The 15,972-nt window shown below is 40.6% G+C and overlaps 1 protein-coding gene across 9 annotated transcripts in view; it reads left to right on the top strand.

The window, feature by feature from the left end:
- KCNH7 (potassium voltage-gated channel subfamily H member 7) overlaps positions 1-14,364 on the top strand; it is a 344,881-nt gene extending 330,517 nt beyond the window's left edge. For 3 of the 9 annotated variants that reach the window (XM_087920066.1, XM_087920062.1, XM_087920069.1), the window contains 2 exons: positions 10,250-10,439; positions 13,089-14,364. In XM_087920066.1, coding sequence (XP_087776192.1) covers positions 10,250-10,439; positions 13,089-13,355 — 457 coding nt within the window. In that variant the 3' untranslated portion in view covers positions 13,356-14,364. The remainder of the gene's footprint in view (positions 1-10,249; positions 10,440-13,088) is intronic. The other 6 variants (XM_087920061.1, XM_087920067.1, XM_087920068.1 and 3 more) reach the window with 2 other exon arrangements.
- The last annotated feature ends 1,608 nt before the right edge of the window (positions 14,365-15,972 follow it).

Genomic DNA, 15,972 nt, shown 5'->3' on the forward strand with positions numbered 1-15,972 from the left:
GAATACAGAAACTCATAACAGAAAATACAGAAACTTGATGAAGAGTTCAGGATTTTTCTCTCAAGCCATATTTTTCACATTATTAATATTTTTTTCATGCATTATCCTTAATATCACTGGAGAAAGCAATTATGTTGGCTAGAGTTAGTGGTAAAAGAAAACCAGAGCATAAAAAAACTCAAAGAAAGATTTCAAGATCTGAAGACGTGGAGGTCTTTCCCCTAGAATCGCCAAGAGTCGGACATGACTTTAATGGATAATATCATCATCACGTCCTTAATAAAATTAGGGAAACAAAATATTATAATATTTTTGTCCCCTACCCATGTGACTATGCATTTATATGGCCATATTTCATCTCACTGTTTGTGATGAACCTCATTGGTGGAACACTGAGGGGACCATTAGTTGTAATCTTATAGGAGAACCAAGACTTTCTAGATCAAACAAACTAACTGGACTTTTTCAGTTCCCTCCAGAATTCCTACAATCAATATGTTCACCTGGCAAAAGTGAGATCCCAGAAACATTTTATCCTTAATTATCTTTAGTAAGTTGGTTAGGGAATGCTGCATTCCTCCGGACATCCAGTCAAGATATTCTGTTCTTGGCTGCTTCAGAATTAATAGTCTTTCTATATTCTCTGCTCTTGAGAAGGGCGTTCATCACATCTGTCTTGGCAACTGCCAACATGCCTCTCAGTGAAAGTGCAAAAATGTTCTTGGCCACACTCCAGATAGGTAACCAATGAAGTCCCTCTGATAATCAAAGTATCCTGTAATCACCTGCTCCCAGTTCTAGTAATAGCCATTAACGTAGCAATTATCTGGATATAAACTGTAGAGGATCTATCTGACTGCAATGCCATCGTGGCCTGAAGACTGAAAGCTACTATAGAGACATCATTTTCTTACAACCATGGAAAACGTTTTCCTTAGGGCAAAGATTGGCTGGAACACGAAGTTCTGTAAAGAGCTATATGTGGCTAATGCAGCCTCATCTTCAAAGTCTTTACCCGGCTTCTTAACACATTTCACTTTTTTTGACCTGAGGTAACTTCTCAAAAGCAGATTTTGATGTCACACTGGGATACACTTTCCTCACTCAAGTTTTAGACTCTTTTCTGCTCCTAAAATGGATATTTGGATCCTGCCTCAAGACAAATCAGATTATTTCATCAAGATTTGTTACTGAGTAATGATAAAACTGATCAAATCTGTGCTATTTAATCCAATGCCTTTGTCTTAAAAGTCCAAGTAAGCAGTGGCCCTACCAGAATGTACAACTTAGAAAGAAGCTGTATATGTTTTAATGTCGGAATAGATACGCAAGCAGGAAAGAGGATACGTTAACATTGTAAGTTGGTATAAAATTGCTCTCTGAAGGCCCCCAAATAGAAAATCTGATGGTCTGGAACAGCCTTCAGTACAATGCTGCTTCTTTTATTAATACACCACATATTTATTAAGAAAAGAAAATTGGCAGTTTTCATTCTGAAAGTTTCTTCCACAATACTTTATCCTTAAAATTGTGTAAAAAGCTATCGAGGTCTAGAGGTATGCTTTGAAATGAGGTGACCTTGGAAGATGACACTTTTTTTTTTTGCATTTCATTTTATCAAAAGAATTTTTTAAAAACTGAAGTTAGGTGGACCAGAGGTGGTATTCAGCAGGTCCTGACCAGTTCTGGAGAACCAGTAGCAGAAAATTTCCGTAGTTCAGAGAATGGCAAAAGCCACCCCTGATTGGAGATTTTACAGCTACCCCCACCAAGCCACGTCCACAGAACCAGTAGTAAAAAATTTGAATCCCACCACTGGAGGCAAAAGCATTAAATTTAATTCACCTCCATTTTCAAAGAGGGGAGGAATGTTTTGATAATTTCAACTTCACATTTAATTGAGTTTGAAAACATTCTGGAAAAGTCTTTTACTTTTTTCCAATGGCATGATGATTCCATAGGTAACCCTGGGAATGGGGGAAATGATGAAATGTATATTGCAACATTTCTGCAAGCAACATGAATTATGATTTTGTGTCCCAGTGGACACAAGTACAAAAGGCCAGGACTTGCATCATGATATTGCAATGAATATTTTATCATTTTTTGCCATCGTGGTTTGTGTACCGAAAACACTTTGATTCTAGTTGACTATGGTAGCTGGCAGTTGCTGTAATCAAAAGATTGCACTTCAAATAAAACTATTAGAAGATTTGATGGAATGTAAACTTCATTATATTTGTAATGAATGGCTGTCAAAGAAGGGATGACAATGTACTCTAGATGGAAGAACTCTTGGTTTTCTTCAGGCCTACCTACCCCTAAGCTTCTGGTTATATTTTATGTACTACTTTCTGGCTGACATGATGCATGTTCTTGGAAAAAAGAGATGTCTCTGTTAGGCTCTTCCTTCTTGCCATTACATTGTGATAGAGATAGGATTCTCAAAGCCAAAGCAACTTATCCATAAACTGGGCAAAATGGTGATGGTGAGGATAGCAGTAATAATACTAATAATAAAAATAAAAGCAAACAAACACAGGAGCATCATGTTTTGTCCATAATTGTTTTGAGGTGTGTGCAGTGGTGGGATTCAAATTTTTTTACTACTGATTCTGTGGATGTGAGTTGGTGGGCATAGTGTAGCTTGGTGAGTGTGACAGGGGAAGGTTACTGCAAAATCCCCATTCCCTCCCCACCCCACTAACCTGCTTTCAAGCTCTGTTCTCCTGTGCAGGGCAACAAAAGAAGACCCAGCCAATCAGCTGGGACTCGGAAGGCAGAGAATAGATGGGGGCGGGGCCAGGCAGAGCCGGTTGCCGGTTCTCTGAACTACTCAAAATTTCTGCTACCGGTTCTCCAGAACTGGTCAGAACCTGCTGAAAACCACCTCTGGGTGTGTGGCCTTAGAACAGCCTTTTCTCTTGTAAGAAGATATAAACAAAATCATTTAAAAAGTCAGTTTTATTGAATTTAAGGAAAAAGAAAACATACTTTTTAGCTTACCAAAACACCAAACATATGGATGATATGATAAAAGTATAAATAGTGTCCGAAACAACAACCTTAAATAGAAAGATATGGGAAGAAATGTGGGGGTTCAAATAACATAGATAGATAGGATAAAACACATAGGACTGAAGTTTTCTGAAAGTCAATCTCTTCCTGATAGAAAAATCAGACCTAATTACCATGAGACAGTTATAGACTTTTTCCAAATAGCAGACTAGTATACCTAAAAACAATGTAATCTGAACATAGATCTTCGCCTAAAAGCTCTCGCTTTACTTCTGAAAGGAAGGATTTCCTCTAAGCTCACTCCTCCAATAAACGGGTGCTGATTAATCCTTGATTTATATAGACTGCAAACTTTGCTTGAAGCTTTAGGAGCACCTCTTAATTCCAGTTGATTCCCGGAGATTTCTGGTACATGATTCAGAATTTTTTGCTCTCCTCCCGCCCAGAAATCTTTAGCTCTGCCCTTTCTATGGAGTCAAGTTTTATTGTATCCACCTAGAGCAGGGGTGTCAAACTCGTGACAACACATTGTCGTCATGTGACGTATCACAATTTCACTATACTGGGAGTGGGCGTGGCCAGCGCGTGACACATCCTGCCCGTGGCCCGTGAGTTTGACACCTCGGACCTAGAATCTTTACTTCATCCCTACTTAAGAATTCCTTTTTTTCATCATCCAGAGACAATTGTTTTGATTTCAAGATCAACTCTTTGCAGCTCTTCTTCATCTCCTCATTGTGGGAGTAGCTTTGTTCATCTTTGCTGTCATCATAGTTCCTTCCACGTGTCGATTAGACCCGTGCTCCTCCTGGAAAGCAGTTCACCCAGATCACAAGACTGTTTCCAGTTTCTGTCTTGTCTCTGCCTTTCCAGCAATCTCTCTCCTTTTCTCAGTTGTTCTTCCTCCAATCTCTTGCAGGCAATCCGATTCCTTTCAGCTCTCACTCATCTCTCTCCCTTTTGTCTCAGAACAAAGGATATTTTTTTGCCAGCAAATAGGGCTCTTAGGGGAACTTGTTTGGCAAACCTGGGCAAATTCCTTCTGATGCCCTTTAAGGGGTGATTTTGATATTGATCAAACACAATCAACACAAGTTTTCCTGGTCAAGCCTGGGATTCTGTACTGGATATGTAGTACACTTTGTTCCAACTCAATTCAATGTAGAATTTCAAGTTCAGTGGGGGGGGATTGAGAAAATATAAATGCTAACTGTTAAAAGAGAGAAAACACTTTTAAGCTTTGTACTAATCATAATGGAAAACGGCGTTTCCATTAGTTTATTTCTCACTTTTCACTGTTACGATGTTAGGATCATTATTAACAAGAAGGGCAATGCCCCTTTTTTGCCAATATATTAGCTTTTTATCTTGGTAAACTGATTCATCTGACCCAATAGTAGCAGTCCAAATTTTAGGATAGACTGCTGTGATTCTTCCTTTTTTGATGGCATAGAATTAGTATATGACACAAAACAATCAGGAAATATTATCTACAGTACATAAACATAGAAATGAATTCGCTTATTAAAAAGATTGTTCCTTATTAAGTAGAACGTTGTTTCTAAATATCTGTTCTGCTTTCAAAATGTATGAGATTCTTCATTTGCTTGCATGTTTTATGTCTGTTTATATGTACATCCCTCAGATTTCAATGAAAGTTTCTCCTGTGCATTTATAAAGGTGGTAGATATCCAAAGATTGTTCTCAAATGTTTCTGTTTGAGTTAGCATTAGGGCAAAAAGTCAAGATGCTGGTTGCAACCACACAATTGAACTTTCAGTCAAGGAGGTTGTGAATTCTATCTTAACGTTTTACTTTATCCACCCACCCCTTCTTGGAACCAATTGACTCTGTCATTGTAATAACCTCCTTTATCTACTGTTCTTGAAATTCTGAGAAGTGAATTTCATCTGGCTAAATGTTTAGGAATCAGATGTAGAATTTGAGGCTACTTTAGCTGCATAATTTAAGCCACTGTCCAAGACCTCTGTTTCACAACTAGAATTCTTGGACCAGTTGCCATTTTGTGTTAATATAGAAAGGGCATTTAAATTAGTTTAGAGGTAGAGAATTTCATCATTAGGATAGTGTGCAGGTGAGACGACTTTTAGTTAGTTATTAGGGGGGGAAAGCTGGAAGCTTAAAAAATTGTATAATTCTTCAGGACAGATAAGATGGTTGATCCCACTGCAATGCAATGGAGTTAGATATTGCAAAACAAAATGAAACCTTATCTGCTTAAATTCTTGATGTAATGTTTGAATATGCACGTCGATTCAAAAGAACTAAGTTGCTGGGACATTTATAATATTTAACTTAATAGGCAACCATGCCATTAGGGAAAACTGTTAGCCGAAATAAATAAATTAATTGCTCTAAAAACCTTGGTTAAAACTCATCACTGCTCTGTGAAAAAAAGATATACTCTAAATGCCATGCACGCTGTCAAAACAAATCTGAAATGGTCCAATAGAGCAAGATGTTGTAATAACATTCCAATAATTAGAAAAATTTCCACTCATTACTGTAGATTAGAAGGAAAAGGTTTATTTTAAAACTATTTGTACCATTTTATTCGCTATAACAAATTCTATCAAGTAAAAAATGTAACTTACATTTGTTTGAAAAACCACAAGAAAAAACAGGTCTGTTTTAAATAGGAAAAAAACAGAGTCTCTTTCCTTTAGGAAGGAATAACAATTATTTAATTTAATTTATACATGGGCCACCCAACATTAGTGTCTTAGGCCCAGACTTGTTTGTGCACGGAACATTTTGCACACATGTACAGGATCAAACTCTAAATAAAGAAACGTTTACTTGTTGCGCACTCCCTCCCAATCCACTCTGGAAATTGGGTGAGGCTACCAGCATGGGGCTGCAATGAAAAGATAACTCTCATTTTGCTGCCATCTCATGGTCATCCAGATGTTTGCTGCCAAAACTACTAGCCCTAAGTTTGGGAGACTATGTAGAGCAGGGGTGTCAAAATGGCGGCCCGTGGGCCAGATGCATCACGCACAGGCCACACCCAGCCCAGTCCAGCGAAGGAAAAAAACACCACGATGTATCACGTGATGGCAATGTGACGCCACAAGTTTGACACCCGTGCTCTAGAGAGAAGGGTGCAGATGAGGGGAGAGGACAGGGAATTCCTATTGTATCTATAGACATTATTTACATTTTTTTTTTGTAACTAAAATGATTGGTTTGGTATCAGTTGGGACTACAGGTAGTCCTCAATTTACAACAGTTCATTTAGAGACTGTTCCAAGTTACAATGGCACTGAAAAATATGACTTAGGGCCATTTTTCCCAGTTACAACCTTTGTAGCATCCCTGTGATCATCTGATCAAAATTCAGAGGCTTGGAAACTGACTCATGTTAATGACGGTTGCAGTGTCCTAACAGGGCCATGGGATCCCCTTTTGCGAGCTTTTGACAAGCAAAGTCCATGAGGAAGCCAGATTCACTTAACAACCGGGTCACTGATAGTATCAACTGCAGTGATTCACTTAACAACTGTGTCCAGAAAAGTCGTAAAATGGGACAAAACTCACTTAACCAATGTCTCGCTTAACAACAGAAACATTGGGCCCAATCAAGGATGACCTGTATTATAGATTTCTATAGATTTCAAATAATGCACCGAGCAGTTTAATTACTAAAAACAGGCCTCTCAACAGAGGTAGGAAATCACATTTGCTTCCCCAAATTCAAAAGGAGTCCCAAAGGGATATCAGAAGGCAGCCTTTGGCACTGCCTTTTACCAATGCTCCAGCGGTATTTCCAGGATCATACCCTAAAAACCACCAGAATAAAATCTGCACAAAGGCACAAAAGGGACTTGCCAGCAGGCAAAGCTGCATCTAATTGGAAATTGGCTTTTATTCAGGTCTCTAACCTTTTTCAAAAAATAATAATAATAATCCTCTCCCTGGTATTCCACTACCGTCATCACTTTTCTCCTGACAAATGGGCAATTTAATCCTGAATTGACAAATCCCGTCCATATTAGACACTAAGTGCTCCTAGGCATGTTCTCTCTACATTTTAACAAGCAATTTAAAGCCAATATAAGGGCAAGCCACTTGTCTTGCAGCCTATGAGCCAATAAAGCCTGAATAGCAATGGCCTAATTTCCAGGAATAATAAAATACTGTATTAAAACATATGTTTACAGCAAGCACCAAGTAACACAGTGCATGCAGATATCCCAGCTTCCCGTTGATTAATAATTTTACATAAGCTTCCAGTAAGCATTAAGAGTGAGGGGCTCAACTCAAGATTTATGGCCGTCCTACTTGTGCCAGCAAGGAGGACCTACTTCGGATCCTGTCGGTCAAAGAACTCTGTCTGTTGGGAACCAGGAACCTTCTCTGCTGCACCACCCACTCTTTGGAAGAGTACATCTAAGACAGGGGTCCCCAACTGCCAGACTGTGGCCCACTACCAAGCTGGTGGTGGTATTCTACCGGTTTGGCCCAGTTCGGGCGAACTGGTAGTAAAAAATGCTACCATTCAGCCAAACCGGTAGTAGAAAAACAGCTACTGGTTTGGTCGAACTGGTATTTCTTGTTTTCTTTCTCCCCCCCCCCATCCCGGATGTTCAGCTGTTCTGATGATCAGCTGTGCTGGGATCCCCCTCGCTGTCTTACTGCTTCACCTGGGAGGCTTCCCTGAAGCCCAGGAGGCAAAAAGGGCATTGGGGGGGTGTCTCCTCGGCTTCGGGGAAGCCTCCTGGGAGCAAAGATGGCCACCCAGGAAGCAAAAAAAAAAAAAAAAACCAGAGTGCCAGGGGGGTTGTGCAAAAAAACAAAACAAAACACAAAAAAGAACCCAGTCACATGGCCATAACCACCTAGCCACACCACCTAGCCATGCCCACAGAACCGGTAGTAAAAAAATATTTGCATCCCATCCCTGGCGTGGCCCGTTCAGAACACGCGTGCAATGGTTGCACACAGAATCACACGGTTGTCTTTTGTGGCTTCCAACAAGCAAAATTAAAGGAGTAGTCAGTGGGAAGTCACAGGTTGGAGTCACATGACATCATGTTTCATGACCAGGGGATGATTTGCTTAATGACCATAGCAGAGCTGAATCATAAGCTCCGTCATCAGAGCTGTGTTGGCGCAGTGGTTAGAATGCAGTACTCCAGGATACTTCTGTGGACTGCCGGCTGCTGGCAGTTCGATTCTCATCGGCTGAAGGTTGACTCAGCCTTCCATCATTCCGGGGTGGTGGGGGTAAAATAAGGACCCAGACTGTAGGGGGCAATATGCTGACTCTGTAAACCACTTAGAAAGGCCTGTAAAGCACTGCGCAGCAGTATGTAAGTCTTTTTTCTATTGCTCTAAGTTGGGCACGGTGATGTGATCCTGTGATTTTTATTTAATGACCACATCATTTAGCAATGGAATTGCCAGTCCCAACTGCAGTTGTTCATTGAAGGCTACCTGTATTGATAAAAAAGCATTTACGCTCTTGAAATAGATCAGAATAAATAACTGGGGGGCTTAAGGATCTGCATTTGGAATCCCACCCACCAGTTAGAAGACATATGGGAGAGGAAACCATTGCTCAGGTACAATTTGTGGAAGATTTCTGATTTTCCCAGTGAAACTAGCTCACACAGGCAACGTCTCGGAGGGAATCTCTGCCAGAGAGCAGCTGCGATCCAAGTTGATGGCTGCTGTGATAAATTGCAAGGCTCAGTTATAGAGGCAACAGTGAAATGAAAATTCAGTGTTCCTCATGTCATGTCAGGAAATTCTCTAGCATGGTTTTGCCTTGTTATCCCACAGGTCCTATACAGGTGAGGCTAGTGGGATATGAGAAGAGCAAGCCTGATAAGCCCAAATAAATAGCTTGTCTCTGTTCTTCTCCCACTGCTACATCCCAATGGTTACTTAAAGGAAGCAATTTTTCACATATCAACTGTAATCAGATCAAACACTGGAACTTAACGGAAAGCTACACAGTTTAGCATGCTTCCTTGAAAACCAACCTTAGGGGAAATGTATTTAGGAGGATTTCTTTTTCAGAAATCTATAAAGCTTCCATTGCTTCACTCAGCCAAAAATGTATGCTAGAGTTTCTTCCCAATCGCTATCGTTATTTCTGATGCCAATTTAGTTTTTCTGTTGCTTAAAAAGCTCCTGGCAAGAACTTGAAGCATCAATTCCAATCCCTTTTTTTTTTTCAGCTTACTTTTTAGAAAACCCTAAATTCTTCTTAGTGAGCTTAATAAGCTACGTCATGCAATGCCAATATCACCAGAGCTACTTTGTGCGGCTGTAATTTAAAAATACTGTTCCTTGAGTCTTTCTTAACCTTTCAAATGCTACGTGAACTCTTGATGGTAGCTAATTTGCAGGCCTGACCTTACTGTGCACTTTGGTTTCACACATCTTTATGTCCCCCATAAAATAAAAAAGAGTTTTCTCTTTTGTTCCTCTAGCAGGGGTGTCAAACTGGTGACCCATGGACCAGATGCGTCACATGCAGGCCACGCCCACCCCAAAGGGGAAAAATACATCATATGTCACGTGGCAGCAACATGACGCGGCGAGGTTGACACCCGTGCTCTAAATACTGCTAGGTCATATACTCAAATTATGTGAAGTCCTTAATTGTATCTTTTATGCTGACCTCTAGGAAGCACTATGGGAACAATTCCATCTTACCCCTCAACAGACAGTTAGCCAGGTATTATTCTTTGCAGTTCAAACCATTCTGGCTATCTACAGTTGATCAGTTAGTAAGAGCTGTGGTGGCGCAGTGGTTAAAAGGCAGTATTGCAGGCTAATTCTGCCGACTGCCAGCAGTTCGATCCTCCCTGGCTCCAGGTTGATTCAGCCTTCCATCCTTCTGAGGCTGCTAAAAGGAGGGGCCAGATTGTTGGGGGAAATATGTTGACTCTGTAAACTGCTTAGAGAGGGCTGTAAAGCACTGTGAAGCAGTATATAAGTCTAAGTGCGATTGCTATCAGTCCCAATAGGACAAAAATGATCCCATAGTGCCTCTAGTGGTCAACAAAAATGAAACCACTGCACATTATATAAGGTGTGACTTTCCCACCACTAGCAAGGGGAAAGTCACGTGAAACCCTGTAGAAAGGAGCATGCCTAATGCATTACCATCCATAGCGCTCTGCTCTGAGAGCTTGAGAGAAGGTGGAGTGTCTGCACCATTACAACAGACGGGTTATTTCTTGTTATTTTCCAGGCTTGAATCCCAAATGACAGCTGACATTCAAACCATCTTACAGCTGTTGCAGAGACAGTCAGCCCTCATCCCACCTGCTTATAGCATGGTGATGGCAAGTGCAGATTACCAGAAACCAGCTGTCCGGCTACTGCGACATCTTCATCCCATCGCATCCATTAAAACAGACCGAAGCTTCAGTCCTTCACAGGTAAGGCATTTCTGAGGGGGCGGGTTTACATAATTTAAAGTCTTATCCTCTTGTGGGAAACAGGATGTTCTTCACACAGATCCGTTATGAGAAAAGCAGCACAAACGGGTTAGACCAAAGGCCTCTGTACTCGAGATGCTGTAGATGACGACCAGGATCAGCCCCAAAACAGCTTCTATCCCAGGGCAGTAGCTCTTTTGAATTCTGCTGTATAGCGCAGCGTTGGTGTGGTGTCGGGGGTTTCCAGTTCAGTGTGAAGGGTGAAGGATGTGTGTTTGTGTTTATTTTCATGGTCATGACGTGCACTGAAGAAGGTGTTTGATTTCATTGTACGAGGTGCAATGACAATAAAGTAAACTTAAGTAAACAAAGGAGGGATCAAACATGTCATCAGTCAAGAATCCCATTGCGCCTGTTCTGACCAAGGCTTCCTGAGACACCAACAAACACATGTTAAATCCAAAACCCTTTTATTTTAGTTCATTGACTGTGAATTATCGTCATTCACAGCCCGTAATGAGTCTCAACCATTTATAAATAGTCCCATGGAAGTCTGCCAAAGTTCTTCAGGAGAAGTCTGATAAGAATGCACCTTTGTCTTTCTTGAAGTGCTGCCAATGACTAAAGTACCAATTAGTCTTTCAAAACCAAACAGAGCACAAATTCAGGTTCAGCTTTCAGGTTCCAAACCGACCAGAGCAAACAATGTTGCTTCCTGCAAAGGTTCCTGTCCCTTTGCACTTCCTTTATATCTTATCTATCACCTCCAAGCCTTACTCCTGAGTTGCCCCTTTTGTCTTAGCTGGTCTTGCCTTCCGGCAGCTCTGCGCACACGCGCACTGGGAACAGGCTCCCCTTATTCCTCTGCCTCGCTGCTGCCAGATTCTGGAGGCTCTGGCACATAATTCCTAGATGGCCCTGGCCCCATCTCTGTATCGGACGCAGGACCAACTTCCAAGTCCTCCCCAAACTCCCAGACTTGCCCATGTTCTTCCCTGCTGTCCAATTCTGCTGCTATCTCTGCAGGCTGCTGGCGGACCACAACAGCGCTCATATGAGATATAAGTCCACCCTACCTTGAATTCCTTCTATTCTAAACTCCCGCTAATTTCCATTGGCTGTTAATAATTCAGATTCTTATAGAGAGCTTAAGCTCACAATAAATAGGCTGAAAAACAGCTTCTATCCCAGGGCAATAGCTCTTTTGAATTCTGCCGTATAGGGCAGTATTGGTGCGGGGTCGGGGGTTTTCGGTTCAAGGTGTGGAGGGCAAAGGTTGTATGCTTGTGTTTATTTTCATGGTCATGATGTGCACTGAAGATGGTGTTTGATTTCGTTGTACGAGGTGCAGTGACAATAAAGTAAACTAAATCTTTATACACATTTGAACTGCCTGAATCTTCTGATTTCCCTAATGCTTGACAGGGGCCTGTTTCCTGCATGGGCAAATTCCTCTATGGAGGTAGACTAGTTGGACATGAAGGCAAGAGTCATGTCTTGGTTGTGAAAGGAATAGTGCTGGCAAAGTGAAGGCTACTTTGATAAGCAGGCTTCGGGTAGCCTTTTCACCCATGCAGTTGTTGGAATTCACTGAATGGTTTGAATTCCTTCATTGACCATTGAAGGCTGAACTCTGTGAGGCCTCCTTCCTATCTCTTTGCTTCGCTTGCCTGCATGCGATCTGGGAGAAGAAGTTCTTCCTTCAACCTCAAAGGTGGCATCTGCATTCCAAAAGCTGCAGAGGGGAAGACATCCACCTAAATGCCTTAGGTACTACGGGTAGTGCAATCCTCGACTTACAGCAGTTCACTTAGTGACTGTTCAAAGTTACAACATTACTGAAAAAAGCGACTGAACAAAAGTTTTTCACACTTACAACCATTGCAGCATCCCCCCCCCCCCCCGTGGTCACAGTGATCAAAATTCAGATGATTGGCATTTGACTCATATTTATGACGGTTGCTATGTAGCTGATCACCTTTTGCGACCGTCTGACAAAGTCAGTTGGGGGGGGAGTCAGATTCCCTTAACAAACATGTTACTAACTTAAGAACTGCAGTGACACATTTAGTAACTGTGGCAAGAAAGGTCGCAAAATGGAACAAAACTCACTTAACAACTGTTTTACTTAGCAACATAAATTTGGGGCTTGGTTGTGGTTGTAAGTCAAGGAGCACCTGTATTTGGATTGCACTGATGTGTATCTGTTGCTCAGAAACACAGCGGATTGCTTAATAGCAATAGCATTTATAGATCGATTCACAGTCCTTTACAGCCCTCTCTAAGTGGTTTACAGAGTCAGCCTATTGTCCCCCACCAACAATCTGGGTCCCAAATTTTATTTTACTGACCTTGGAAGAATGGAAGGCTGAGTCAACCTTGAGCCAGTCAGGATCAAACCGCTGGCAGTCAGCAGAGTCAGCCTGCAATACCGCCTTCTAACCACTGTGCCACCACAGCTCTTCTAGATGAAACATCTTTACTAAGCTCGACTTCTGATTTCCCCACTGCTCATTTTTCAAAAAATTCTCCAGTAGTGTAAACTCGTCAAAAAAAAAAAAAAAAACCAACCACCCCAACAAATGTTCTGAAGTGCTTTTTAATGGCAATAATCGCCACGGTGGCCTCTTTTTTGTTGTGTTTTCTCAGGGTCCCAAATTCTTGGATCTTGACAAATTGAAAGAGAAATCCAAAGAATCCCTCTCAAGTGGAGAGCACCGTCACCTGGCCTCGGAAGATAACCTGGCTTCCCTTTTGGAACAGGAGCAGGACCTCCCTGTAGAGCCAACCCCGTCACTCCGTAAGACCTACCTCCACCCAAATAGGCATCCGTCCTTGCCCGATTCTCCCCTAAGCACGACAGGAATGTTGGGTCTCCACAGGCATGTCTCCGATCCTGGCCTTCCTGGGAAATGACCCTTTTGCATTCTTACATCACCTAAAATGTAAGTGCTTTTAATGTCTGAGGTTTTTCTCCCTTCCTTCCTTCCTTCCTTCCTTCCTTCCTTCCTTCCTTCCTTCCTTCCTTCCTTCTTCCTTTTTTTTCCCTATCAAAATCTCAATACTTGACTCAGGGGCTACAAGGATATACCATTATATGCAAAAGTACTGTATATTTTCCTATCTTTGAAGCTTGTAAGGAAAGTTGATCAGTAACAATGTAAATATATAAATATATAGATATATACATATATTAACAAACAAATGGTATGTTGCAAATATAAAACTGCCAGCATTCTTGAGGCACCTTCTATTTTTTAATTTTTTAAAAAGCACCTGCATGCTTGGAAATGATAATGGTTCTGTTGCATGGAGGTTCCTGTTTACTGTTTTCAATTAAAAACTATTTTATTGCGGACATGCCTTCAAAAAAAAAAAAAAAAGACGATAATGACCCAAAAACAAAAATGACTTGCTTTTCTTGAACTACTCTACCTTCAAACAATTTTCTCTTCCAGTTTTACCTTTTTTGGGAAACACTACAATTAACCTTCTAGTATTGTGCATTTTGCAGTCAAAGCAACCTCCTTTAGCAGTGAACATAAGGAAAACATAGATTTTTCTACAGAAACTTTGTAGTTTGGGCATCCATTCATGTAAAAATCCAATTAGCAAAACACAAATACATTTTGGAAAAGTGGGGGGGGGAAAAACCCTGTAACTCGACTGCATAATGGAAAGCAACATTTGTGACTTCAGTTTACAATAGTTGAATCATTTAATGTTCTAATTTATTTTTCTTTACTGAAATTTCATCATTGCTATAAGTTGCCACACTCAAAGGCAGCTAGCTGTCAAGACCCTCAAATACAAACAATGCAATAAACATAATTTCTACATAAACTAGAAAATGTTGTCTTTTTTCAATTAAATGGAAACATTAAAAAAAACCCTGAGTACTAACAATTTTTTTCCCATTGTAATCCTTTGATATCTCTTTTTACCCTCTAGCCCAATATGCCTCAACACAGAGCTGCAAGCTTGAGCACATTTCCAATATAACTACATTATAGAATCCTTTCATATAACATTTCTGGTGTCCAAAATTCTTTCAATAAGTAACATTAAACTGAAGGGGTTGATCAATTCACTATGGTTGCCAGGTCTATTGACTACACATCATGCATACACAGCAATCCAGGTCATTGTAGAAATAAGAAAATCCAGATATGTCTGCCATATTTTACCTAGAGTTCTGAGGGGAGGCACCATATACAGAATTGTAAATGAATATTAGCCAGCCAGCTTTCTGCCCGTTTTGTAACAAAGGGTCCAGCAAGACAGAGTATATAGACATTGGTGGTAGGAAAACAGATTTCTGTTAAGCTTATACTTCCATCTTCATAGAGAAGTCTGGTATCACAATCTAAATTTTTTAATTGGAAGATTTATATCCAAAGCAGATTCCTCTCCCCCCCCCCCCTCCGCTAAACTAATCCAGAAACATTGCCACTCTTGGGAGAACGGGGCCTCTCAAGCTGTGGGATGGGACGGGAGAGGAACTGTAAACATTTTCGTGTTGTTTAGATGATAGAGAGAGCTAATAGATTAGATTAGATATATGGCAGATGGATGGATGGATGGATGGATAGATGGATGGATGGATGGATATACTGTAGAGTAGATAGATGATAGAGAGAGCTAATAGATTAGATTAAATATATGGCAGATGGATGGATGGATGGGTGGGTGGGTGGGTGGATGGATATACTGTGGAATAGATGATAGAGAGAGCTAATAGATTAAATTAGATATATAGTAGATGGATGGATGGATGGATGGATGGATGGATGGATGGATGGATGGATATACTGTAGAATAGAGATGATAGAGAGAGCTAATAGATTAGATATATGGTAGATGGATGGATGGATGGATATACTGTAGAACAGATAGATGATAAAGAGAGCTAATAGATTAGATATACGGTAGATAGTTGATAGATAGATGTGATAGACGGTAGATAGATAGATGAGAGATGAGAGACAGCCAGACATACAGACAGAAAAAGAGTATAGATTTCCCCCCTACATTCAAAACCAGCCTCCCTAATTCTGAGCGTCTGTGTGGCTGTGGTTGTTTGTAGGAAAAAGAGAAAAAACAAGAAAAAATTGAAACAACTGAATAGCAGAGTGACTAATGAAGCAAAAATAAAATGTTTTAAAAGAAACATTTGACGTTTATTTCTTCAGCTGCTCTGATGTTAATTAAAAAAAGATTTCTTATTTCAAGCTCTTTGAATTCGTCTATATCTAAAGACAACATTTTGCTCAGCTTGGGAGATTTTAAGATTCACTATGTGATGGAAATGTCACCATAAAGTGATGACATTCACCACACTGTTCTTTTGTGGTTACTTAGACAGATATCAATGTGCCACATCCTCTTGACGATCAGGCCTGAGATTTATGAAAGACTGCAATAGAAAACTAACACCACAGTTCACAGAGTTGCTCTCAATTTCACAGATGGATGATGCTTTTATAATCACAAAAAATTTGCTCATCAAAAGTGGTTGTACGCGTTCCCTAGG

The sequence above is a fragment of the Pseudonaja textilis genome, chromosome 1 (assembly GCF_049901715.1).
Source record: "Pseudonaja textilis isolate UNSWEBS1 chromosome 1, rPseTex1.2, whole genome shotgun sequence".
Lineage (NCBI taxonomy): Eukaryota > Metazoa > Chordata > Lepidosauria > Squamata > Elapidae > Pseudonaja > Pseudonaja textilis.